Here is a 25,868-nt window from a genome sequence, read left to right on the forward strand (position 1 = left end):
GGATAGATGAAATCCTGGCTGAGAAGAAAGTATAGTTGTGTTTTTGTACAGCTGCAAAAGTTCACACCATCCAGTTGGTGACACGCCTTGGTCTGCTCACTCTCATTGGTTTCTGTGGTCTCTCTTTCAGAGGCAGCATGACCTAGAATCATAAATGTCTGACATGTTTGGGGAGGCTCTGACTATTTCCATAGGAAAAAAGAATAATCATATTGACACATTGACAGAGGGATTATTTTGACATATTTGACCATTAATAACAAATAATATGTGCTTGATTCCTTGTAAAATAAAGAAATACAGAGCCTCTAGTATGCCATTATATCTCCTATGATTTTGCAAACATAAATAACCATGTAGGTTCAAATAACAGAGGGTGTCTGTGCAAAATCAGTTCTGCTGTTGAAATGTTTTTAGCTTTTACCAATAACTACCTGAGGGACTCATTAATTTGGACTTCATTGTTTTGTTTTCTCATTTGTTATACATGCAGTCAAATGAAGCAACACTTTATTCAGCCACAGAAATACATATCAAGATGTTTTCTAACCAAAGATGCAGAGACTAGTGGCTCTTTGTCTTCAGTTTGTCAGTTCTGACTCTCAGTCAGCTTTGTCTGACCCTGGACCAGACCAGAAAGATGAGAAAAGAGTGACAGCAGTGATGCTTCAATTGTTTTTAGGACAGGATCTACAGAGAATAATGTTTGTGTGGAGTTAAGAGGAAAATGTAAGTGGAAAAAAATTGAAGGTGGGAGTGAGAGCGGGCGATCAGGAGAGAGAAGGCGGCTGAGAGGAAGACTGGCAGAGAGAGAGAGAGAGAGAGAAAGAGAGAGAGGGATGTGCCTCCGCAGTGGTGATTCATTTGTTTTGTGTTTGTGCATGGCTGTGTGGGAGTGTTGGGGGTTATAGGTGCCAAGCTGCTCGGTTTTTGCTTATATCCACCTACAGCAGAAATGCCAATAATAACTCCATTTTGACACGTTCTCTTGAGGTAACGTTACTTCTCTGAATGTTCCCCAGGACTGCTCTGTGTATGAAACTGAAAACAAAATCCTACATGTGGTGAGTTCATGCCTTCATCACCTTTCTACAAATGTTCAAATGTTCTTCAAAAGTTTGTATTCATCACTCATATGTCCCCTCCAGTGTAAAACTCTATCTGGAGTGTGTGACCACATCATCTCCCTGTCGTCTGACCCTATGGTGTCCCAGGCTGCACATCTGGAGGTCGTGCAGCTCGCCAACATCAAATCCACAGAAGGGCTGGTAAGACAAACTCTCATGCTTGCTCAAAAACAAGAATATATTGGATGTTTTTCATTCATAACTGAACTGTTGAGTCATTAGAGGAAGCTCTGTTTCTGTGGTTGAACTGAGGCAGATACCTTTTCATTAAACAAGTTAGAAACTGCTGCCTTTGCCTTTACAGACTACATCAGAGAGGTAAGACATACTGCTTTGTCCACAGGGGGCACCAAAATTGAGGCACAAATAGAAAGACCTTTATAAAAGCTGTAAAGTAAAAATGAATCAGTATGAAGTCTTTTGTAACATTAATTGCACTAGAATTAGCCATATGAGGGTTATATAGCCTGAGGCTTTGGGTGATTACAACAAAACAAAATAATAGCTGACAAAGACTTTAAATACCTATTTTCAGTAGAAACTGTCTTTGTTGCTGCCCTAGCCTGGACGACAAAAGTAGATAAGTTGTGGTATATCAGTGCTAAATGATTACTCGTGGTCTCAAACTCTGAGTGGTAGTCTGTTTAGTGCACATTTTGTAAAAGGAATGTTCATAAAGCTTAAATTTTTTTTTTAATAGTCTATGAAGCGATGTTGTTTTTCCCTGTAGTTTTAGTTTTTGATAAAGGAAAAAAGTTCTTGACATAATTTTTAGCTAATTATTCAGTAATTTTAAATTGTGAATTTACTTAAAATCTTAAGGGAAGTCTGGCTGAAGACTGTGCATTTTTGATGGCCACTCTCACAGATCATTCATCTGATGAATTTTCTTCTTAAAATTCAACTTTGAACTCATAAACAAATTACAGATTACAGGCAATTACATTCATGCAATAAGCAAATTGTAAACATTACAAACCAACGTTTCATACATAAAACAGAGAAAAAGGTCAGAGGTCTAATCCAGGATTGAATTATGTGTTGATCCATTTAAGTAGTTTTGTTTGTTTGTTTATTTGGATCTCTTTTAGCCCACTTGGGCTATTCTTCCAAGAGTCCATAGCATAAAAAACATTACAATAAATATAATAAAAACACATTACAATATAACTCAAACATAAGTTAGTAGTAGTTACTAGCTCACTTTAGCTTTGTTAGCTGTAGCTAAAGCTAACATAGCTGGGCTAGCTACGTATTGTTACCACATAAGCCAATGTAGCCAAGTTATCTTTGGCGTTGTAAGCTTTAGCAAATGTACGTAAAGCCAATTTAGCTACGTAACTTATGCAGATAACGTAGCTGTGTAAGCTACATTGGCTGCATTGGAATGTTTTCATTTAGGAAGATTTTTTTTTCCTATAAACTGACTTTTTACTCAGTTTTATGAAATGTTTTGTAATCAGGTTTTGTTGGTCATGTTTTGGACTTTTAACTTTTGGTATCCTAAGCCTTTACTTAACCCTTACCCTATGGGATGAACTGGAAATTCAGTCTTTTTTTATTTAAAAAGTGTTGGTGTGTATTTCTGTTCTGAGATGTACAGTATCTTTGATGAATGGTTGTGAGAGTGGGTGTAGAGATGAAAGGTTTGTAGTCAAACTGTCTTGAAAATCTTAGAGGATTTTTTCCTGTGAACTTGTTTTTAAGAAACTTAAAGTAATTTCCACAAGGAGATTCACTAAATTTTGGGGGAGTTTTCTGTGGGCATTTTCCAAGAAAGCTTTGGTAATATTCACTGGAACTTTTCCTGTAGATAAATCTGAAGAGATCTTGCAAGCAACCAGGAAACATATTGAAATATTCAACTGTAATTATTAAGCCTTTTCACAGAACATTGCAGCAGTATTTTCCAGGAGTTTTCCAGGAATAGTTGAGGAATTTTGGAAAATATCAGAAATTTTGCTCAAGATTGCTCATGAAGGACTCAGAGGTGGGTCCTGAGGCAAGACCAGTTAATTATTAAAAAGTATGAGAAGCAGACATCCTAGAACATGTGGATGCTTCTTTGTGTTGTCTGATGGACATATTTGACATTTTAATGAAAAACTAAACACAGAGGTATTGACAAGGACAGCTTTGTAGGCGTCAAAGCTTTTTCTCTGTTTGTGAGCAGCTTCGAGGTAATCAACTCATCTTACATTCGAGTTAAGTAGACTAATTCTTTTATGTTACTTTCTCTTACTTTTATGGCTCTGAATCGACTAAAAAGCGTTGTAGTTTAATGTCAACACTGTTACTTCTAGCTTTCACTAGAGTGAAAGACATTATTGTAGTTATGGTTCATACTCAGTGCTTTTTATAAGGTCAGCATGGTTTGGAAAATTCAAATTTAAGCATCCCTAATCAACTTTACATCCTCTATAATGTGCAGGGTGCCCTGTTTAATCTGTGTAGTCCCAAATAATGAAACAAATATGAAAACATTTTATGAAAATTTGTGAAGTCGTTACAGTATTTAGAGGGATACTTCAACATTTTGGCAAATTTGCCCATTGCCATAATCCCTATAGTCTGAGTAATAGGTTCGTTACCTTTAGTTGTCCGTACAAGCTATTTTTAGATCGGCGCTGCTGAGCTCGGAGCTGCTGTGCCAACTCACTGGAGACAGACAGTATTTTTTGGCTTTCCCTCATCACACTCATCAAATACACAATCCAACAACTCCAAAATGTTCTCGTGGACAAGTTGTGACCTGCACGTTCACCACGCTATGAAATAATCATGGAACGATATGAGACGGAGATGTTTTAAAGCTAAATGCAAAGCCGGAACTACACTCCAGACATGGCTGCTGTACTGTGTCACTCCGCCCAGTGGTTGTATTTGCTTCATGTGTCGTAATATTACATAATTATACGTTATTATTTCATAGCGTGGTGATGGTGCAGGTCACAACTTGTCCACAAGAGCGTTTTGGAGTTGTTGGATTGTGTATTTGATGAGCCAAAAATACCGTCTGTCTCCATTGAGTTGGCACAGCAGCTCCGAACTCGGCAGCGCTGACCTAAATATAGTTTGCACGGACAGCTAAAGGTAACGAACCTTTTACTAAGACTATAGGAATTTCGGCAATGGGCAAATTTGCCAAAATGTTGAAGTATCCCTTTAAATTGTAAATTAAAGCTGCAAATGAAAAGCCTACCCCATACTAGCCATGTAGCTAATGACCTGATAATATTGATAAAGGCATCTGAAGGTGTAATAGATCTATAGAGACAATCATACAGAGAAATGCTGTGCAGCCTTTGTGAGCCAAACTCCCCAAATGTCAGAGCGAGCTTTCTTTACTCAGCAACATCACTCTCCATAGACTCTTCCTCTTAGTAAACACAGCAATCTGTCAGAAGCACACAAACACAACATCTACCACTCTAGCTCCTGCACATAAACAGGCTTTCAATGTATACCTCCAAAATATGAAAATACTGTTCATTCACCTATAAAGATTTTAAATTGTTTTACAGGCTTGATGGAAAGAACACACGAGAAAAGGCTTCCAAAAAGTAAAGTACAATTTTTATTCTTAATAACTTTGCTTCCAGTGATGGTGGTGGAAAAATCCTACTAATTACTGAGATTGAAACAGCATGACTTTGGCAGCATATTGACTTCTGCTGGATTCAAAATAAGGCATGAGCAAACTATCCTGCAGCATGAATCTCACTCACTGAAAAATGCAGTTGCTTCACACTTACACTTACTGTCTAATTTATTTCTTGTTGTTTCATGGCAATTTTTTTTCTTTCTGTTGTGACTCAAACTCTGTGAAGGCTGTGTACCATGTGAGCTACACAGTCCTGATACTAAAAGCCTTGGTTGACCTTAATTACATAAAATGAATTGTACATTTACCCCTCAGGGTAAGTTCAGCTGCAGTGGTGTAGGTGTAGGAGTCTCATTTGTTGTGCTCACTGTGTTGAAAAATTGCATTTTAATTCAGAAACAAGTCACGACAGAGAATGTGTCCCCTCTTCATATTATCATTACAAAGAGCTTTTTGTGATTTTATCCTGAGTTTGCAGGATGTTTGGTTAGAAAGAGTTGTTTGCTGAATTTTAAATTGGCTCTTTAAAATGAGGATTATGGAGCTTCTATAACTGCACAAAACTCCTTTAAACTTTCCTGAAGTTTTTTGAGTGAGCTGCATATGTGATGGGAAACAGCTGCATTTAAAGCGGTCTTCACCCAGATCTTATCCAGCCCACCCCTCATTCAGTTTTCTGTGTGAAGTTGTTAGAAAGCAACAAGAAATATTCAGGGAGATGTACCACGAACATGCAGCGTAAGTGATGACATTTACATCTTGCCACGACCGCCACTGTAGACTGTACACAGGCGACTGCTGTGATCTCTCTCATAAATTTCTGTTATGATTTCTGTTCACCAGTATGTTCTTCTCTGCCATGAAACTGATAATGTGATTCTAACAATTACACGTATCCTTGATATAAAAGCAAATATTCTTCTTATAGCATCATAAAGACTTTTTGCAGCTGGTGTCATACTGTCTCCATCCAGATCAACAGGTCCACAGCAGACTCTGCTGTGTCGACCTTTTATGTCACATCTTGCTTTGTGAGATTAGAACTCTTCTAAGCACACATGTGAAAACATCTTCAGCATATTTTCATGTTAGAAAAGTGTTTTCCAAAGTGGGGTCCTGACTCCTTGAAGAGTCCCAGTGAGTGTGGAGGCAGAGAAACTTAGAGGGAAGATGGATGATGATGAAACAAATTTAAATGTCACAGGGGTGCTGGTAGCCCAGTGGTTATGTCCACATGCCTCATGTACCAAAGCAAACGTCCTTCAATGTGAGCGAGCTGGGTTCAGATTCAGCCCTTGGCTTCTCCTTTGTCATTCCCCCAGTTTCACTTCTAGCCACTTTCCTATCATGGCAGAGAAAGGGTATAAAAGCCCGAAAACAGACCTTTAAAAACTAAATGTCACCATCACTCTATATTCCTGTGCGGATGTAAATAATTCATTTTTAAGAACTAACACAAAAATATATGGTGAATTTAAAGAATGAGTAATATGATAAAAATGTTATACAACATAAGTTCTATAGAATTTATTCTGGGGCTTTTTCGCCTTTATTGATAGCGAAAGGACAGCTTAGAAACAGGATGAGAGAGTGGGGTATGGCATGAGGTGAGGGAGCAACTGGCTGGAGTTAACCTTAGGCTGCCTGGGTACATGGGATGCAACCTAACCACTAGGCCACAATACCTGTGATTTTTTATATAAATGCATAATGTATGAGGGATTCTTGAGGGTAGGTGGGGATCAACTGGAAGCTAGTACTATATGGGGGCCTTAGCATGGAAAAGTTTGGGAAGTGTTACAAGAAAATTTCTCACATTATGTTTTTTGCGTGAACATGTTTGCATTATGCTTTACACCTACCTATTCACACCTATTCACTCCACATTCATACTCTATGGAAAATTAGCCATCAGTATTAGCTAATCCTACTCAAATGTTACAATGTCATCTAGCAGCCGCTTTCATCCAAAGGAACGTACAGTACATTCGAGAGTAAGTACAACACAAGCAAAGATCTAGACACAAAGAAACAACATTTGTAAATGCCACAAAGTGCTTCAAGTCCATTTGGGTGTGGGTCCTCACATACAGTGTTAAAGGCAATTGTTGTTGTTTCTTTTTGTGTCTTTTGTTGTGTTTTTTTTTTTTTCAAATGCATCCATACCCGTGTGCATGGCAATGGCAAAGCGGTGGGAGCAAACTGGGGTTAAGTGTCTAGCTCAGGGACACGTTGTTGACAGATTAGTGCAAGAGCTGGAGATCGAACCCACAACATTCCAAGAGCTGACCAACTTTTCCCACTGAGCCAAAGTCACCACCAAACTAAATGCTCTGTACTGCATTTATGTGTACTGTATAACAGTATACTAACAGAAGTATATGAGATGAGAAACACTGATAGAATGAAGTTGATAAATCAGAATTATTAGTTGTGAGCGAAAATAAGGAAACATATTAAGAAGTTTTATTTCTATTTTTGATAAATTGCTGATTGTACTAGATGCCTAAAAATTTTTGTAAATGGTAGGGGTAAGGTTGTAGTAGTTATGGATTCCTCATTGTTTTTGTATTATTATTTTGTTTCCATTTTCTGTTTTCTATTTCAGTTAAGTTTTTATTAGTTTTTACTGCTAGTTTGTGAATTCAGTATAATTTTTATTTTGTAAAAATGTGTCATTTTTGTTTGGTTTTTATTAGTTTTAGTGGCACCCTACGCGTCAGGATGGAGTTAACATACATTTTTAAAACAAATTCAAACATGCTATTCTTCTCTTTACACTTTATTTACTCAAAATTGTTGTTTTAATACAACTCAAGGCATTAAACTAACCTAGTGTGAAGCCTTAACCAATCAAATCAGGCCATGTTCACTCCCCAGCTTAGTTCAGGTCAGTCAGTCTGCTGATGTCAAAACTAAAATTAAGGATAGCTTATCTCTGTTTTTATCGTATTTTCGTTAGTTTTGTAAGTACACAGCACAGTTTTTGGTAAGTTTTAATTTTTTTTTTAAACTTTTTGTTTATTTAGTTTCAGTTAACTAAAATGAGTTTTAGATTTTCTTTTTAGTCATTTAGTTAGTTATAGTAAACTATGATAACCCTGGTGGGGGCATCTCTGCCAGAGGCAGATGTTTATGTAGCATGGCAGACTTCGGGTACCTTCATGTGAGAATAATAGTGATACAGTCATAAAGGCTGTTTTGTTCTGTTACCATGTATTTATATTAGAGCTCACTGCAGCTGTCCTAAAACTGGGTTTTGCTGAGCTCCTAGGCAAATGAGTCAGTCGACACAAAGCAACATGGAGACAGAATGTTGCCTTGAAGAAATGATCAAACAACTTAAATTTAAACATTTCAGAGCAACCGCTGACTGTCAGTGAGGTCACTGTTTGTCCAGACAGGATGAAATGTTTACAGTCGGAGCAGAGGAGACTCTTATTTTACCAGCACTATATAAGCATCAGCAATTTGTTGGACTCCATCTTCACACTGACCTACACTCAGGAACGAGCACCCTGCTTGGGGCCACAATAAAAGCCCAACCCCCCACCTCCGCCCCCTGCACACACAACGCACACGCCAGCAGGGGACATGGAAGTTCTCTCATCCGTTCAGTGAAACCTGAACACAACAGTGGGCCGAGTGGCCTATAAATAAACCTCTTACCCTCTACTTGAAGACTGGCATTGTGCTTCTGTGTATCTGTGTGTTTGTGTGTAAGAAAGCGAGTGTACTCACGCGATTGTTTCAGTAACTGTGTCTAGGATTTTGTGTAAGTGTGTGTTTGAAATGCACTTCAGACTCGTTCAGTAACTTTCCCTGCAACAACCCAACTGTGTTTTCTGATAAAGAATCCTTCATGTTTGATTCAATCTGCTTGGGGGAGCGTTTGAGAGAGTCTCACCATGTGGCAGTAAATCAGACTGGGCTGTTTGTGTGAGTGTTTCCAAAAGAACATCCATTAGATATTCATTAAAACTTCCTGTAGTCATTCTAAAATTTGTCTGATTGGGTAAATCCTACATCAGATTGAAAGCACAGGTAGCATCTTTCACTGCTTCATAGAAAAAAGTGAGATTAATCCAAACTTCAGTCTGATTAAAACAAATACCTAGATTTATGTGGCTGAGTTTTTTTTAATGAGTGTGCTAGAGTTTTCTCTTTAACATTATCTATGCCTTTGCTACCCTCTCACAGGGAATGTACATCAAATCAACGTATGACGGTCTGCATGTAATCACTGGGACAACAGAAGGAGTGAGTACAAGCGTAATGTGTGGATACACATCCTAAATATGCAGAGTGAGGTTGTCTTATCACAGTAATGACTCTGTTTCTCTGTCCATCCATCAGTCCCTTGCTGACCGCTGTAAGAAAATCCATGCTGGAGATGAAGTCATTCAGGTCAATCATCAGACAGTGGTAAGGCATCATTTCCCCCTTCTGGCTATTTTTAATGTGTTTCCCTATTTGCTGCCTGAATTTGCACATCATTATGTATTTGCATTTTTCATTTGCAGATTGTTTATGCAAATGTCTGTTTTATTCATGCATGCTTGTTTTTTTTACTTAAAGTCCCTATAACAAGTTTTTAGCTGGTTATGTAGGATATTCAAATAAAAATTGATGCCTCTTTATGAGCTCACAAAAGCTAGACTGATGGTTTCTATAAAGGTATTTTAAGGCCTCAAATGGCTGATCACAGCAAGGCTGTCAGACTTTGTTTGTACCAGCTGAAACAGTCTTTATCACATTTTACACAGCAAATGTTCTTAAGTGGTGCTTTCTCAGAAAATTTCATAAAACAGTTGCAAGAGTAGGTGGAAATGTTCAGGAAAATTTGAGTGAGATGGAAGAGTCAACTCAGAAGCACAGTTACAGGCTGCAAAGCATGTACTGTGCATGTAATGAAAACACTTTATTTGCCTATCACTAATCCCCGCACCTTAGCTCACGCTGCCTTTTCCATTGACGGATACATTTGAACTAACTTGTCTGAGAGTTTTCATCTGATTGACTCCCAATTTTTTTTATTTAAACTAGAAAACCTTGAGACCCAAAGTTGTGCGAACTGAGTTTTCATCATAGGGCAGGGCCATTGTCATAGCCTAAACTTAAACTTAGTTGTTGTCTATTTTTAGTGTTTATTTCAATCATCACTAAACTTTACAAGGATAACATTGGTCCTTAATACATCCATGCATCAACATCAATAATATTTGCCTGGCGAATGCATTAATTGTGGCTGCTGTGGTGGTTTTATCCTGGAATGGAAAAAATGGTCAGAATCCAGAGAATCAGAGATTTTGGTGGTGAATAAAATGTTAGATTTAGAGTTTGTAAAAACCCAAATAGTTACAAAAAAGCTGCCAGCCCGCTGGTCTTTCCACTACGGTTAACACTGATGTCCAATTGTCAAAGAACCAAAACACTCATTTGAAATGATTATGATGAGCTAAATTTGGCCATAACATAAGTTTTGATTTGATAACTTACAGTAAAGTTACGTTACCAAGTTTGCTGTAGGGTGATGTTATACAGGATCTTACAGACGTGATGTTTGAGATTATAAATACTTGTCACTTCTCAACAGCTTTTGCTGACATGTTGTCTTTCCTTAGAAAAATGTTGGTGTTGATCTTCTTTACGTTGAGCTGCCCCCACTGCTAAGATTAGGTGACAGCAAGACACAAGAGCAATAGCTTCGTCCACACACCAGATCAACACAACCTCCCAGGAAACTCTTGCCTCTGACAGTTTATGTGCTGTGATTTATATCAGATCATATCTGTGTTGACAGATGCAGTGAGACACTGCAGCTTGTTTAAGTGGTTGACTGTAGTACCTCTTGTAGGTAGGTTTTGATGATCCCGAGATGTTACTGTGACTGTATGAATGTTACTTTAATTAGATGGTCAGCTGACAGCATTAAACCGTTAAGAGCTCTTCAGTCACTCATCAAGCGTCTGCTCAAGGCTCTTAACAAACTGGATGTGATTTCTGTTCGTTCACATTTAAACCTCTTAAACATACATGGGTTTTCTCTGCATTTGTAAGGCTGCTTCTCAAGACACTGAGGCTATGATGGACAGTGCTTGATCGACATGTTACACTCTGCTGTAAGTTGTTAGAGACAAAAACCAACCATTCTGTCCTTTTCTTCCTAAAGAATATCTTTATATTCCTTTAATAAATTCACCGTTTGAGTGGTACTTGCGAGCTTGTGTAGTTACAATAAAGCGTCCGCTACGTAGACTAGTGTTTAGGTGGTAAAGAAAGCAAAACTGCGTCTCAACAACAACTTTAAAGCTGTTTTCTGTAAGCCACCAAGGCAACCAAGGTTTTGCAAGAGAATGGAAAGTCGAAAAGACAGAATGAAAGAGATTGGGCTGTTGAGATTTTTAGAACTGAAAGAAACAACTTTTTACAATCCAACAACAGACAATGTTAACTTGCATTGTTAAAAAGGGAGAAACTCGTTAGAAACTCAATCATTCAACCAATCTACCAATCTTTATTTGTAAAGCACCAGTTCATAACCTAAGACATTTCCAGACTGTACTCTTTGTTATTTTTTATAAAGGCCCAACACTGATCAAACATGAGCTCAGCACTAGGAACATTTAGCGAAGTTTCAGTGGTAAGGCAAAACCTTCCTTTAATAGGTCGAAACCTCGGTCAAGACCAGACTCATGCTAAACGGCCCTCTGCTGAGCTGTAAAAAGACACAGCGTGAAATGCAGGATTAGAGATAACAAGCAAATCAACAACAATGAATAACAGTTATTGGCTTCTCTGGCCATAAATTAATCTTAAACTTATTTGCTAGGATATGGCTATAATGTCAATAATGAGGTTGACAGTATGTGAATAGCTAAAAGTAATATCCATATTTGATAAAAACCCATTTTAATAAAAGCATCAGCAGCTAAGATGGTAGAGTAAAATGGAGGGAATTGATATTAGTAAATATAGCAATTATTGTTGAGCAGCTCTCATATAAATGTCAGCAAACGTGAAAACTATTATCCTCAGAGCTTTGAAAAGTTGTAGGAAATTGTCTATATTTTAATGTTGATTAATTTCTTAAACAAACAAAACAACACTTGGAAAGTAATAAATCTGTTCCTCCAGAAAACATTGCAAAACATTCCCTGAAATTTTTTTGCAGCCTTGCAATTTATTTTCAAATCAATGTATTTTTTTATGACCAATCACCTTATCTTTAACATAAATACATTCTTATATGAGGCTGCACGGGGCGCAGAGGTTATTGCTGCTGCCTCATCAGACAAGGCCTTCCTGTGTGGAGTTTACACTTCCTCCCCATGCCATGGGCTCTCTCAATGTACTTTGCTTTCCACGAGGGCTGAACGATTTGCAAAAATAATCTAATTGCAGTTTTTTCCCCAAATATTCCGATTGCGTTTTAATATGCAATTATTCTTGGGTTAATCTTTGTATTTTTCGACAAATTCAAGCAATAAATAATTCCATAATGAGACCATTTCTATTGAAAACAATGAAATTATATCAGAAGCAATGAATCCATAGTACCATGAATCTGAATATGGGGGTGCAACAAGCTTTAAGCTATAAAGGGGGCGGCTGGGGTGGAGGAGGTGAGGCTGGCTACCAGCTGATCGCAGCTGGGGTATGACTTTCGTGAAGTAACACTAGGCTTCATTAGTTTTATGAGCTAATTACTTTTACTCGTATTGCAAATGTGATGTCATTTGCTTTGTTTAAGGGCATCATCATTTTTATGTCTCTCATTTTGATTAAGAAAAACATACATAAAACACAAAAAAGAGGATTTTTGTAAACGATATAAAAAAAACTGTCACTTGAATGTTTGCAAAATGTGCATAAAATTTCTGCTGCTGCAAAAATTGATTTATTAACTGGTATTTTGACACATTTCAAGTTAAAGAAATATTGCAACTTCTGCGGTTTGATAATTGCAGCAGGCCAAATTAATCTAATTTGCGATTAATTGCCCAGCCCTTCTTTCCACCCACCGTCCAAGGACATGCTCATTAGCTTAATTGGGGACTCGAAATTTTCTGTAGGTGTGAGTGTGAGGAGGCCTTGTTGTTTGTCTCTATGTCAGCCCTGTGATTGACTGTCATCCAGATTATACCCTGACTCTCATCAAATGACAACTGGGATCAGCCCCATCCCTCCGCAACCCCATCACAGGATAAGTAGTGCAGATAATACAGACATGGATGATGCAAAAATTTTTTAAGTTTTTTTTTTTTTATTTTTTTTTTATTTTTTTAAAGAAAGGACAGGTTTGTCATTGTTGCTGACTTTGAAAAATGTTCTGCCTATGTCAGTCATTGATAATTTTGTTCCAGTTAAACATATTTTCCTCAGAATTATGCCATCTAATGCCTTTTTGCCAAGGCCTCACAGAAAGTCAAAATTAGTTGGAGCTTTTACTGCAGTTTTTTCACATTCACAGCAAAAATCCCCCAAAAGCTTGAGAAATCCTGGAGGGACTAACAGGTAACTGGCAGGAAAGAGGTAACAGGAAGCAAAGAAAAGATGGATGGAAAACAAGAAATGTAACCAAAGTCCTTGGCTGGACTCTAATTGGGTATTTTAACAATTACAGCAGCAATGAAACCCTTCACTACCAGGGTACATTAAGTCCATCCTTCTTATTTTAACAGAAGGATTTGGTTACCTCATCTTAATCTCAATTGTCCCCCCGTTCAAACTGAGTTAAGCACAAGAACAATTCATTGGTAATTAACTAAGCTGAAATTGCAAAAGCCTTTCCTATGCTGAAGTGTACATAGAGTGGTATTATTTCAGTGAAATGAAAACACAAACTTCTGGTGGTTCACAGTTTAAATATAGCAGCCTTTGTGTGAAATAATTGCTACTTGTGTGTGCAACAGCAAGGCGTTTGATAATTACAGAGCTCAAGTCAGGTTCGTTTCAGTCAGTCAGCTCACACGGTGAATACAGACATTTTTACAGAGAATAAGAGCAAACACACTGCTGATTCTGTTAGAAAGACTTCTTCATCGCACTTTGAAGCACTTAGTTTAAAAGGCTGCCAAAAATGAGAGCAAGGCGATATAAGTGCGTGCTCCTTGTGTGAAACAAGAAGAAATACTTCATGCCTTTGTGGCAGATATGCTACCTCTCAGAGTGAGGACAGGGCAGGGTAAAATGTTACATTATTTTGCCATAGCATGCACAGCACCAGTGTTTGGGGCAGAGGTTAGCATCTCACATTAACAAGGATCCTGATACATGTCCCTATTGGACAGTGCCTTTCTCTGTGGAGTTTCCATGTTCTCCCTGTGCATGTGTGGGCTCTCGCTGGGTAGTTAGTAAGACATGCTTGTTAGCTGACTGGTTGGATGTATCTCTACCATGTTGATACAACTAAACTTAAAACAAAAAGTAAGGCAATCTGTGTTTGGTACATTATTTCTTTGTTGTAACAATGCTTCTTGGCAAGTTTTTTACCATTGGAAAGCCTGTTTGTTACCCTTTTAAATGATGCCACATTTGTAAGGATCATGCATTTGTGGGATGAGCAGCAGAGCTGAGTATGTGGGTTGCACCCATGAAAAATGTGCCAAATCTTCTCTGCCAATGCCAAACAGCTTATTCTGCCATTGACTCTTGTTTGGTGTTTGGCGGATTGGATGATTGAAGTTTGAAGAAACAAGACATATTGAAAATTTAACAATATTTATTTAACAAACAGGAGCCTCAGTAGTGTGTGGAAGAACCATACACAGCCACAACAGCCTGGCTCCTCCTCCTCATACTGGTCACCAGCCTGGTCACACACTGCTTTGGGATAGCATCCCATTCTTCAACCAGCAGTTGTCGCAAGTCAGCCAACGTTGTTGTGTTGGTCACTCTGGCACGAACAGCATGCCCAAGCTGATCCCACAAGTGTTCAATTGGGTTAAAGTCAGGACTGCAGGCCGGCCATTCCATCCTCTCCGCTCCCAAATTCTGGAGGTAGTCTCTGATAAACCCCGCTCTGTGGGGATGAGCGTTACCATCTTGGAGGATAGAGTTCTTGCTGACAGGGTGAAAAAACAGTGTTCTTGGGGTGTTGTCTTCTTGGGACGCCCACTTTGCAGCCTGTCTCTGACATTCCCCGTTATATGGAAGTTGGCCTTCAGTTTGGAGATGGTACTAGGGTTCACTCCAAACAATCCCGCAACTTGGTTTTGCGGAACACCAGCTTGAAGTTGCCAAACCAATGGGCCCTATCCAGATTAGTCAAACGTGGCATGCCGATTCTTGAAGCAGACATCTACTGACCACTGTAGCAGGGCCCATGCTCACAGGTGCTGCCAATCAGGCACCTGACTGGCAGCACCTGGGGGTACCAGAAGCTCAAAACAAGAGTCAATAGCATCAGCAAAATAAGCTGTTTGGCATTGGCAGAGAAGATCTGTCACATTTTTCATGGGCGCAACCCACATACTCAGCTCTGCTGCTCATCCCACAAATGCATGATCCTTACAAATGTGGCATCATTTAAAAGGGTAATAAACAGGCTTTCTAACAATATAAGATTTATTACCAAGAAGCATTGTTACAACAAAGAAATAATGTACCAAACACAAATTGCCTTACTTTTTGTTTTAAGTTTATGTACACTCCCACAGTGAGAGCAGAACCATGTGCAGAATCCCCAATTTTTGGTGCATTTTTTTCCTTTGTAAACAGTTGGACGGCACATTTAATCACCATGGAAACAGTGGGAATGGCAGTTTTATGTGCCTAGCTGTGGACCTCCAGCTGATGCAGAATATTTATCATTTTGTGTTTGCTGGCGATACTGTTTGCGTGTGAGAGAGATGGGGAGAGCAATTTTGTCAGCATTCGTAGCTATTTGAAGCATGAAAACAGAATAATAGATATGACTCCAATCTCCATGTGAGGCGTTCTCTAGGGAAACTTCATCGACATTTGTCACAGTCTGTCCAGACTTCACTTGTACAATGAAACCACTTAGGTTGTTCACAACTATTGCACTTTACAGTGTAAGCACATAAATTGTGCACAATAGTTGTGTGTTGTAAAAAATTCAGTAGTACAGTGTGGGCTGTAATTCCACCATGACTGTTAAAGAGTTGGCTCGAAATCACACGACTTAATTTCCTTTTCAATCCATGACAAGTTCCTTTTTCTATGGTTAAGCTAATGTCATGGGGTAGATCATCTAAAGAGTAACGCAGCTATTTGCACATTTTTTGAATGTGGAAGGGCAAAAAAGATGGTGTCTTATCCACAGAGCTCATATGAAGGGGAAATCCACGCTAACTGCACACAAAATGCACCCAAACTAAAAAAACAACTGCCAGTAAAAGTGGTGCAATTTAAGACTAAGTGAAACCATGTATTAAATTTTGCACTACAATTTTCAGAGGGTCTGCTTGCTCCTAAATGAGAAGAAACAAAGCTATAGTTTTAATTACACTAAATGCATGAAAGTGAGAATTGTTCATAGCTCGTATACTAGCAGATTAAACCCTCTTAATTCAGGTTGATTTGATATACCGTGTTTTATATGAGAAACAGCCTATATGCAGTCACAGAGTTCATGTGTGGATGCATGGAGGTGGTGTTGAAGGAGCCATGTCTTGCTGCAGCAGCTGAGTGAGATTGACAGCTTTAGTGGGTGATAGCGATATGTGAACTCTGTGTGTGCTGATGTCAAACTAAACTGTCACTCATAATGACTGCCATAACAAGATTGCATACTGTTAATATGGCTGATTTGCTGTGGCCGTATAATAAATATCAAGTTGGTTAATGCTTGATGAAGAGGATCATTAGCAGAAATGAAACCAGAACCTAAAAGAAAATAAGGTGATGATCTGAATATATTAAGGTTGTTTTTTGTTCCATTTGTTTCTGCAAGGTGACAAGAAACCTGAAGAGTGAAGTGTGAAAAAGGTTTTAACACTTGAGATAAGAGAGCAAGGCCTAGACAGAGCAGAGATGTCGAGGTTTCAAAAATACCATAAAGACAAGAAGAAATGTTTGAAACAGTTCAGGGATCTATAATTGAGGCCGGTGGGAGAAGTCCAGCACAGACCAAAGTTCACTGGGTTTGAGTGCTTTTTCACCGAAAACCTGACGGGAGAATGGCTGCGGAGGCAAAGGAGTTACATCAGCCAGAGAGCATGAATGAAGGAAAAATCCTCCGAGGCAACAACTGCCTTATGATGAACTTCTAGATGTGGGAGCACATAAAGAATAATGTAAGAATGCCCTACTGTGAAGAAAAAAAAGCAGCAAATTACCCAGTGCCCGCGAGCAAGATGGAAAGGCTGTAAAAAATTAACGACACTATGTCAGAAATAAATAACTGCAGGCGGCGATGACAAATTGAATTTCTGGTGCAGGTCAATAAACAGGGAAGGCTTCATACTTATAAAAAAGATCCATGCAGGACAGTAAATTTGAGCACTGAAGAGGGTGAGCAGCATCTCCTAAAGGGGCACAAACAAATAGAAGAAACCTGAAGAATTACATTTCATTACAAACACCTTAAAGCAAAAAATAAGGTGAAAAAACTGAGTTTCACTGCTTAAAATAACCACATTTTCTGTCCAGACATCGCCAAACAACCTTCTCATCACAGAACAAAGCAGCCTTTGGATTATGAGTGTGCGTTTCTGCCCGTCTGTCTCTTTAATGCCCTTTCTGTGTGAAAAATTTCTCTGTAACGGCTGTCAAGGTGAAAAATTACTTGGAAAGGAACAAAGTGATTGCTAGGTCAGTGCCTGAAAAATGCCCGCTTTCTCAGGCTGCCTGGATAACGCGAGATGTGCTGAAAGTCAGTGCAGTCTTCCAAGCGAGAGAGGATAATTTCTCCCCAAACTGGACCTGGCATATTTGGTTCAGCTGCAGTCAGTGTTTCTCTGGGCGGGATGTTTTATGTGCCAAATGTCATCAAAAGTGGGTTAAAGAGTATTTACAAGGCATGCAGCTGTTCGCAAAGTACAACATCAGGGCTTACCGCGTCACGACAGTGCCTGCAGATTGACATCACAGGAGGTGTGCAGAGACGCCCTTTGGAGCCTAATTTGCACTCAACGCCAGTTTGGAGTTGCAGGCTGTTGTGCAGATTCAAGCCATCAGGATTCATGAGTTTTATTTAATTAACGACCCAATCGGCACATTCAATTAAAGGCCTGCCTGATGAACTGGACTTCAATATGCATTAGTTTGGACTAAGAGTCTTTCAAGGTGTGTGTGAAAGGAAAAAAGACATGCAAGGAGCCAATATAGCAAGGACATGTCACCCACTGATTTGTGATTTACTGATTTTGGGCCTGAAGTAATCCAGATGTGAACAACAGAGCTGATTTATTCATTTTGCTTTTGATTAAATATCCATCTGTAAGATATTGGTCGATACAAAACCTCTTTAAGCTAGGTCCTCTATATTATTCCTTATTGTTGGAAGCACTGACTGATTTCATTGTTGTTTCTTTGTTTGTTGTTGTTGTCCAGATAAGCTATGACAGCATTTTAATAGTCTGCATTCAGCTAAGAGGGGCCGATCTGCTACAAAAAGTGTAGCTTTTTGCACATTTTTAGGCTGTGCAAATGGAAAAAAATATAGCGTATAATCCACAGAGCATGCTAACTGCACACAAAATGCTTGCTGCAAACAGCACCGTGTCCCATTTGCATGCATGTAAATGAGGCAATATTCAAAAAATCATCTCTTAATTGCTCTCATATGTTAATAAGCTTCATAACAGATAGCAAAAAAGGATCAATTTAACACCAAATGAAACTAGGTATTAAATGAGTGCTTTTTCCCTCTCTCCCTCTTGTTTCTCCAATCATCACTTAATCAGTCGTGGGTATCCTAACATAAACCTGTTTTGTTTTTTTTTAACAATGAGCCATTGAACCAGCAGCATCCAGGCATAACCTATTTTAGCTGGTGCCTGCATATAGTGCAAACTCTTGAGTGGATGTGGATAAGGTGCAAAATGGTTCCTCCATTTTTCACTCAAAACTTTCAGTAATTGTTAGAAATCAAACACAAACAAAACCTATCATGACATTAAGCTCTAATGTGTGTCTTTTCATCAGCTTGTCATGGTTAGTTTCAGTGTTAGGGCCATTTGTTTGGGACCAAAAAAAAAGACGTAAAGCTGCATTACATGACTTCTGGAGGAAATAGAAAGTTCAAGACACTCTGGGCCATTGCTGATTGATCACTTGGTATGATGTCACTTTCCGTGATGTTGACTGATCTCTGGCAGAGAAAAAAACATTCCGGAAGGGACCATATATGGCTCCTTGTCCCATAAAGAGTTATTAATCAGGACCATGATATAAATAAAAGTGGTTGTGATTATTATTTTTTCCATGATGAAGCAGCTTTTAGCAGGAAGCTCTCATGCTTGTGTTTGTTTGCTAGGTGGGCTGGCAGCTGAAGAACTTGGTGAACCTGCTGCGTGGCGACCCTGCAGGTGTCACCCTGACACTGAAGAAACGCCCACAGAGCACGCTCACCTCCACCCCTGCTCTGCTCAAGAACATGAGATGGAAACCGTTGGCTCTGCAGGTACGATGGATGCTGCTTTTCCACAAACACCACAGAGGTGTCTGTTTGTCTACATATGTGTTTGTACTGTAATCTAATGTTATTGTATTGTTATGTGTGTATCTCTGTGCTTCAATAAGACTGTAGACTGTGGACACTGGAAGCCAAAATCACACATCAGCCTATAAATAGCTAAAAATAAGAGATGTGTAGGATGGAGGTGGGATGAAATCTAATACAAGATCCCTGAGCCAAATATTTGCTTTGTTTAACATCAAATTTCTTCAGATATGAGTTATTGTAGCTGTGAGTTTGACCCATATTTTGCAGGTATTGTTTTAGTGTGTCCACCTCTTTTTGTAGCACAATTTTCTACTAATTGTTAGAAGGTTTTCGGCACGATTCATACTCATACTGACACTTCAGCCCTCAGTGGCATCTGTTGTCCTACTTCAGCCAAGCCAATAACAGTATTAGGATCGTGTGCCCAAGCCAGAATGGGTGGAAATAAGAGGGATGAGTATTAATGTAGCCCAGCCATTCTTTGAGTCGCTGGCCAGAGAAAATGTTTTGTCCCCCCGGAGGCCCTGAGTCCTGCTCAGCCTCCCCCTCCCTTCACATCGCATCCTCATGCTTCTTCTCCTTCACCTAAATCGAATTCTGTCTCCTGCTGGCATTTCTCAAGACAGAATATAAAAAAACAAAAAGCTGTAATTTTTCTTGTTCTGTGATGTGACTAAAATTAAGAAGTAATTCTGCTCAGCTAAGAGATGCTTTGCTCTACAGGCCCTGCAGTAACTTTGACACACATAATGGTCTTATGATGGAGTTCATTTCTCAATAATAAATCTGATATTAGTCAGCTGTGAGTTACACAAGATATTTGCATAGTTTAAACAGTGACAGATTAGTATTCTGTTATTGTGAGAATTTCTCTTCTCACTTATTTAATAAGCTCTCAAGCATTTTTCAAAGTCCATGTTTTTTCTTATCAGAAAAGACATCTTTTTGATTGGATGATTTTGCAGCCGACTGATTGGATTGTAGAAGTGACAGCTACATATTTCAGTAAGGTGTCTGAACTAGAAAGAAGACATCCTGCAGGTTTTCCTCGACCTGAATGAGAGGGATGATGAGACTGTGCACCAACCTGCACGCACTAGTTAGAAGTAGAGCATCAGAAAACGTACAGCACGCTGCTCATTTCACGCTCGAGATGCTGTGCAGCTCAGTATGAGCCGAACAAATGGTCCCTGACTGACTGACTGAACTGCTGTAAAAACTTCAAATTTTTAATGTGTCAAGTCCTGTAACTGTTCTCTCTCTCTCTTTCTCCCTGTCCGCCTGTCCCTCTCTCTTTTTCACATGCTGACACATATACACACATGCGCACCCACATTCACTCACACGCAGCCAATCTTCCCTCAGAGCCCCAGCAGCAGTGTGGCTACCCCCACCAGCACTTTGAGTACTCCATCCAGGAGGAGTAGCTGCGCCCTGCAGGACCTCTTCATCCCCCCTCCTCCTGTAGAACCCTACACCCCCAGGTGAACACACACTTACACATGTAATAACACATATACAAGTTAAAAAGTTGTCTAGCATTACCAAATGAAAAAAGTGCCAGATAGATTTTTTTTGACTATTTAAAGCTCTGCAACAATGTTTGAACTATGCCTAATGGACATGCACATTGACAAGCATGCACACGACCAACTCCATGCACATTCATGCTCAAGGCATCATGTTACACCAACGGTTGACCTTTTGTGTTGGTAGCAAAAAATAATAGTTTCTCTACTCCTAAAAAGACAGTGGAGAAGAGGAAAGCTACTGAAGCCCGCAAACAATATGAGATTTAGAATATTTAACTTCACAACTGTTTTATGAGGAAAGAAATGCATACCTGTTTGTCCAGCATCATAGTAAATTTAGGTGCACAGAGCTACATCCAAATCTAACTGCACATAGTAATAAAGAAAAATAGATTGCACTTTTAATAATTTGTGCTTACCTCTGTGGTACAGATGGGAACATCTCTTACCATGGGACAATCTATGATCCCTAGAAGAATCATGAAACATGGGACGTGATGTTAAACTGTCCGTTGTGCCAATAGGTGGTATGCACTTTACCTGTGGGTTTCCTTAATGTTAAGAGAGATTGGGAGTCTTCCTAGTGATTCTTCCTGGTGGCTCCTCCTGGTGGTTCCTCGATGCCAAGAGCATCAGCGGAGGTGCATCTCCAATGATGCTCCCAACATCAAGAGCGTCACCAGAGATGCACCTAACTTACCTGAGGTTTCTTTGATGTTCAGACAGGTAGTCCTCCCACTAGTTCCTCCTGGTGGTTCCCCGATGTTAAGAGCAGACACCTCCAGAGGGCTGAACAGTGATCTCTAGCGTCCCAGAGCCACCCCCCTCCACGCGGGCTCTCATGACCCACCATGCCAACACGCAGACATCCTCTTACCTATCTTATTACATGGCCCACACAGCCTCAACAGCATGCCACCTTCAACAGACCCAGGCTCCGTTGATGCGAGCTCCAGGTAGTGACAATACCGATACTACCTTCCTTAACACCACTCATGATTACACCACTTCAGAGCAGAATCCTCCTAGTAGTTCCTCCTGGTGGTTCCCTGATGTTAAGAGCTCCATCGGAGGTGCACCTTGGATATGGACAGATGTAACTTTGGGACACATCATCAGTAGTGTACCTTTGAGTCATAGGGTGTTTCGGCCTTTTAAACACTAGACACCCTCATCAAAGGTGGCCAGCTACAGGGTGATCAAGCCTGATCTTGTGTCCCATGCCCTATCACGAGATGCACAGATGTTGTTCATGGGGGGTTCTGCTCTGGGTTCTCAAGTGGGGAAGGAGCTGGTAGTGTTAGTGAGTTGCTCCTCTTGCTGTTGTTGGAGCCCAGCATGGGTCCTTCCGCTTGAGCCATATCCACTGGCTACTCCTTTCAGCTGCTTTGGACACAGATCTAAGGATCTGCCGGAGAGCCTGTCCATGGCTTCCCAGGTCCTTTAGCAGTCTGATGGTGGAAGTAGCGACAAATCCTCTGCATCCCACTTCGACTGGATAGAGTTTTGTCTTCCATCCTCGTTGTTCTGCATTGGCTGCTAGTTCTGTGTACCGCAGTTTTTTCCACTCATAGGCCTCTTCCACTGAGTCCTCCCATGGTACTGTGAGTTCTATGATGTACACAGACTTGAGTGAAGGGGACCAGAGGACCATGTCTGGTCTAAGGGTGATGGATGCAATCTCAGTTGGAAATACTAACTGTTGGCCAATGTCCACAAGCATCTTCCAGTCACGGGCCAAGGCTAGATGTCCAGTTTCTGGCTTGGTGGCAGGATGTTTGGGCTTTTCCTGTCCCTCACTGACAAATGCTGGTGCCTTGGTGGTATTGTTTGCTCTCAGGGGCAGGGAGTTGGTTGTACTCCTCCTGATCTCAAGTGCTGCTGCCAGGCTCTTGAGGACCTGGTTGTGCCTCCAGGTGTAGCGGCCTTGTATGAGGCTGGTCTTGCAACCGGTCATGATGTGATGCAGTGATGTTTCATTACTGGCACACATTGCACACAGTATTTTAAGCAGCAATAGTTTAACTGATTTTGCATGATGTGTGGTAGAACTCTCCTGTGTCGTCTAATTGGATATACTTGGTAAGATATTTAAACAAAAGTTAGAAAATAATTAACGATACACAGCAGTGAACCCTCTCCAGTCAGGTTCTGGCTTTATTACCACAGTGAGTCGGATTACAGCATTAACAACTGCTTTACGACAGCTACAGTAACTCTCAGGAGACATATGAGTCAAAATGCAAAACAAAAATATTAGCAATTAGCACTGGTTAGCAGCACTCCATGGGTCATACCAGGTAATATTAGAGAAGATAAACACAAAAAAACTGGTGGCAGGAGATATGCTCACATTAAGTGTCACACATTCAAGTTCTCAGAGTGGCTACTTTTAGGTTAGAAACTGCTCTTCACCATTTACACACGTTTAGCAGATGTAGACAATGCATTTTTAAGGGACAGATGAGGTAAAGGTCTTAATGAGGCCAACAGAAACCGGCATAAATAAACTCTTATATCATCTTGTTCTATGTATCACTACCTTGTACCTGTGACCACATTGCACCAGCCTTTATTCATTAGAAAAGGGGTGACTCTGATCAGTAAGGATGGCTTTGGCCCTCCTTGTGAGTCTGGATCTATAAAAGAGGGAGAACTCTCAGAAATTTTCCCCACAATTTTACCACACATTTTTACAGTCTGGTTTTGTTTTTCAAAGTGAGGGACTCAAACCAGCAGATAAAAGTGAAATTTAAAATGAACTCCATAAAACAAGAATAAAACATTGTTGGAATTAAAAGTATTTAATACCAAGAATAGAACATTCTTGGTATTAAATACTTTTAATACCAACTATGTTTTATGAACTCCATAAAACAAGAATAAAACAATGTTGGTATTAAAAGTATTTAATTTATGATAAAAATACATCCGTTGTGTAATTATCAGCCATTAGAAGAATAAAACAACAGCCATAAACTCACTTGGTTGATGAATTTCCATTCAGCTCCTCTGGTCGAGGACATTTTCTACAGTTTATCTTTAGAAGGTTGATGAAGGTCTGTAAAACATCAGTATTCAATAAGGCAGGAAACTCTGGATGCGGAGTGATGCAGGCTGCAGGTGTCTGTGAGCTGCTATCCTTGATCAGAAATGTCCTAAAGAAGTGTTGTGAAGTCCCACTCCCACAGTAGCTCTCAAGGATGTGGGCTCACAGCTTCCACACCTATACCATCAGGTAACTCAGTGTCTCTCCTGCTAACCAGTCTGCACTAAAGTTTCTGTCCCGTCTGCCTTTCTACTGAATTGCCAATCACTAAAAGTACAGTATCTCCTTGTTTTCCACTGTAAACAGCACATCGTCACTTGAGCCTAAATAGCTCATTCTAGTGTTGTTTTAGCTTAAGTTACTGGTTGTTTCCTCTGATGAAGCACGCAGACCCAACAACGGAAAGCACGTAGCTGGTAGCAGAAGCTTGTATTGCTATGCTGTATAGCCTAGATTCTCCAAATGTGTCATATTTTAAAGTGGCAACGCTTTCTAAAAATCACTGGAGGCTAATGGCACTACTATCGCCGAGTGCCTTATATAGCCCAACTTCAAAAATACCAAAATATCCCCTTAAAAAAAAAAATAGTTTTGACTGGAAGTAAAGACTCAAATGTGAAAAAAATTTATTGTCCAAAACTGGACTGAAATATTTGGAGTTTTTATTGACTAAATCTAGACTAAAACTTTTAGAAGCGAATATGATTAAATGTGACCAGAGCTAAAGAGCCTTTTAGTCTTAAGACTGAATCAAACAAAAACTAAATTTCAAAATGGTTTCCAAAATTAACACTGATGCTAACATGCTATCATTGTTGATGTAATACCTGCCTATTGCCAGTTTGGTTTTTTGTGTCGCTATGAGCATGTTGGCATGCTGATGTTGGCATTTATCTAAAAGCATGACTTTGCAGAACTTGGCTGTAGACTATTAATACGGCTGTAACATTATTTTACTGACCTTAAAGTAGAAACTAAATCACTATTAAGTCTGTTCAATAAGGTAAAGTATAACTGCTTGTTCACAGAACATTCCTGGATCCAGGAAAGTTTTTAAAGGATTCTTCACTATTGGTAGATAGGGCTGATGGTGGAGGTCTGTGCTCTCTGAGTGCTTTTCTAGTTTTATCATTCTACAGTGCTGAGCCCAGGATTTGTGAGTCAGTTTTAGAAAAAAGTTACCAAAGTCCTAAAAAGCAAAACTTAAGCTGAATTCACTCATGCTCTTCTGGAAATGTTTAGAAATTGTCAGACTGGCTACCCCTGAAATCTTCCCCAGTACAAGAGGTAAAAGTAAAAAGTCAAGCTTTATCAGAGTAGAAGAAAACTTTTAAATACTGGTGTTTTAGTTTGTGTAGTAATGAATCGGCTGACTGGCTTTATACATGGTGTCAAGTAGATTTGTGGCTCAGGTTCAAATGTTTGATTCATAATGGATTGTTTGCTGCAAATTTATGCAGATATTTTATTTACAGAGACAAATTAATTAGAAGATTACCCATGATTGGAGCTGGTTTGTCAGAGCAGAAAAGGCTTCACATGTTTGTCGTTGTCAGCACAGAACATTTTAAACACCAAAGCCTGCTGCTTTGTGATCGGTCCATACAGCTTGGAGAGATGTAATAAAAAAGGAAACCAGGAGACGTAATATGCTGAATATTGGGAGCCCTGCATATTGATTAAAGTTTATTTTGACAGCATTTTTTAATTTTACTCTGTCTTTAGATGAAATGCCTTATAGTTTAGTGACATTTTAGTCATCAATACCCTTTATACTTCAAGTTAGTTTTAGTCAATGAAAACTCAAAAACATTTTAGTCCAATCAAAGTTCAATAAGAGAAGTCCACAATGGAGAAATATCATGGATTTAGAATATTGGACAAAAACTTAATAACAATTTAATCTCGTTTTAGTGTCTTT

General features: G+C 39.5%; 1 protein-coding gene across 3 annotated transcripts in view; it reads left to right on the forward strand.

Annotated features, from left to right (window-relative positions):
- Positions 1–25,868, forward strand: part of LOC121518863 (connector enhancer of kinase suppressor of ras 2-like) — a 69,667-nt gene that overhangs the window by 18,458 nt on the left and 25,341 nt on the right. For 2 of the 3 annotated variants that reach the window (XM_041801530.1, XM_041801531.1), the window contains exons 5-10: positions 1,023–1,064; positions 1,149–1,268; positions 8,932–8,991; positions 9,088–9,156; positions 19,178–19,324; positions 20,717–20,850. In XM_041801530.1, coding sequence (XP_041657464.1) covers positions 1,023–1,064; positions 1,149–1,268; positions 8,932–8,991; positions 9,088–9,156; positions 19,178–19,324; positions 20,717–20,850 — 572 coding nt within the window. The remainder of the gene's footprint in view (positions 1–1,022; positions 1,065–1,148; positions 1,269–8,931; positions 8,992–9,087; positions 9,157–19,177; positions 19,325–20,716; positions 20,851–25,868) is intronic. The other variant, XM_041801532.1, reaches the window with a different exon arrangement.

Source organism: Cheilinus undulatus, linkage group 12 (genome assembly GCF_018320785.1).
Source record: "Cheilinus undulatus linkage group 12, ASM1832078v1, whole genome shotgun sequence".
In the NCBI taxonomy this organism is placed as follows: Eukaryota; Metazoa; Chordata; class Actinopteri; order Labriformes; family Labridae; genus Cheilinus; species Cheilinus undulatus.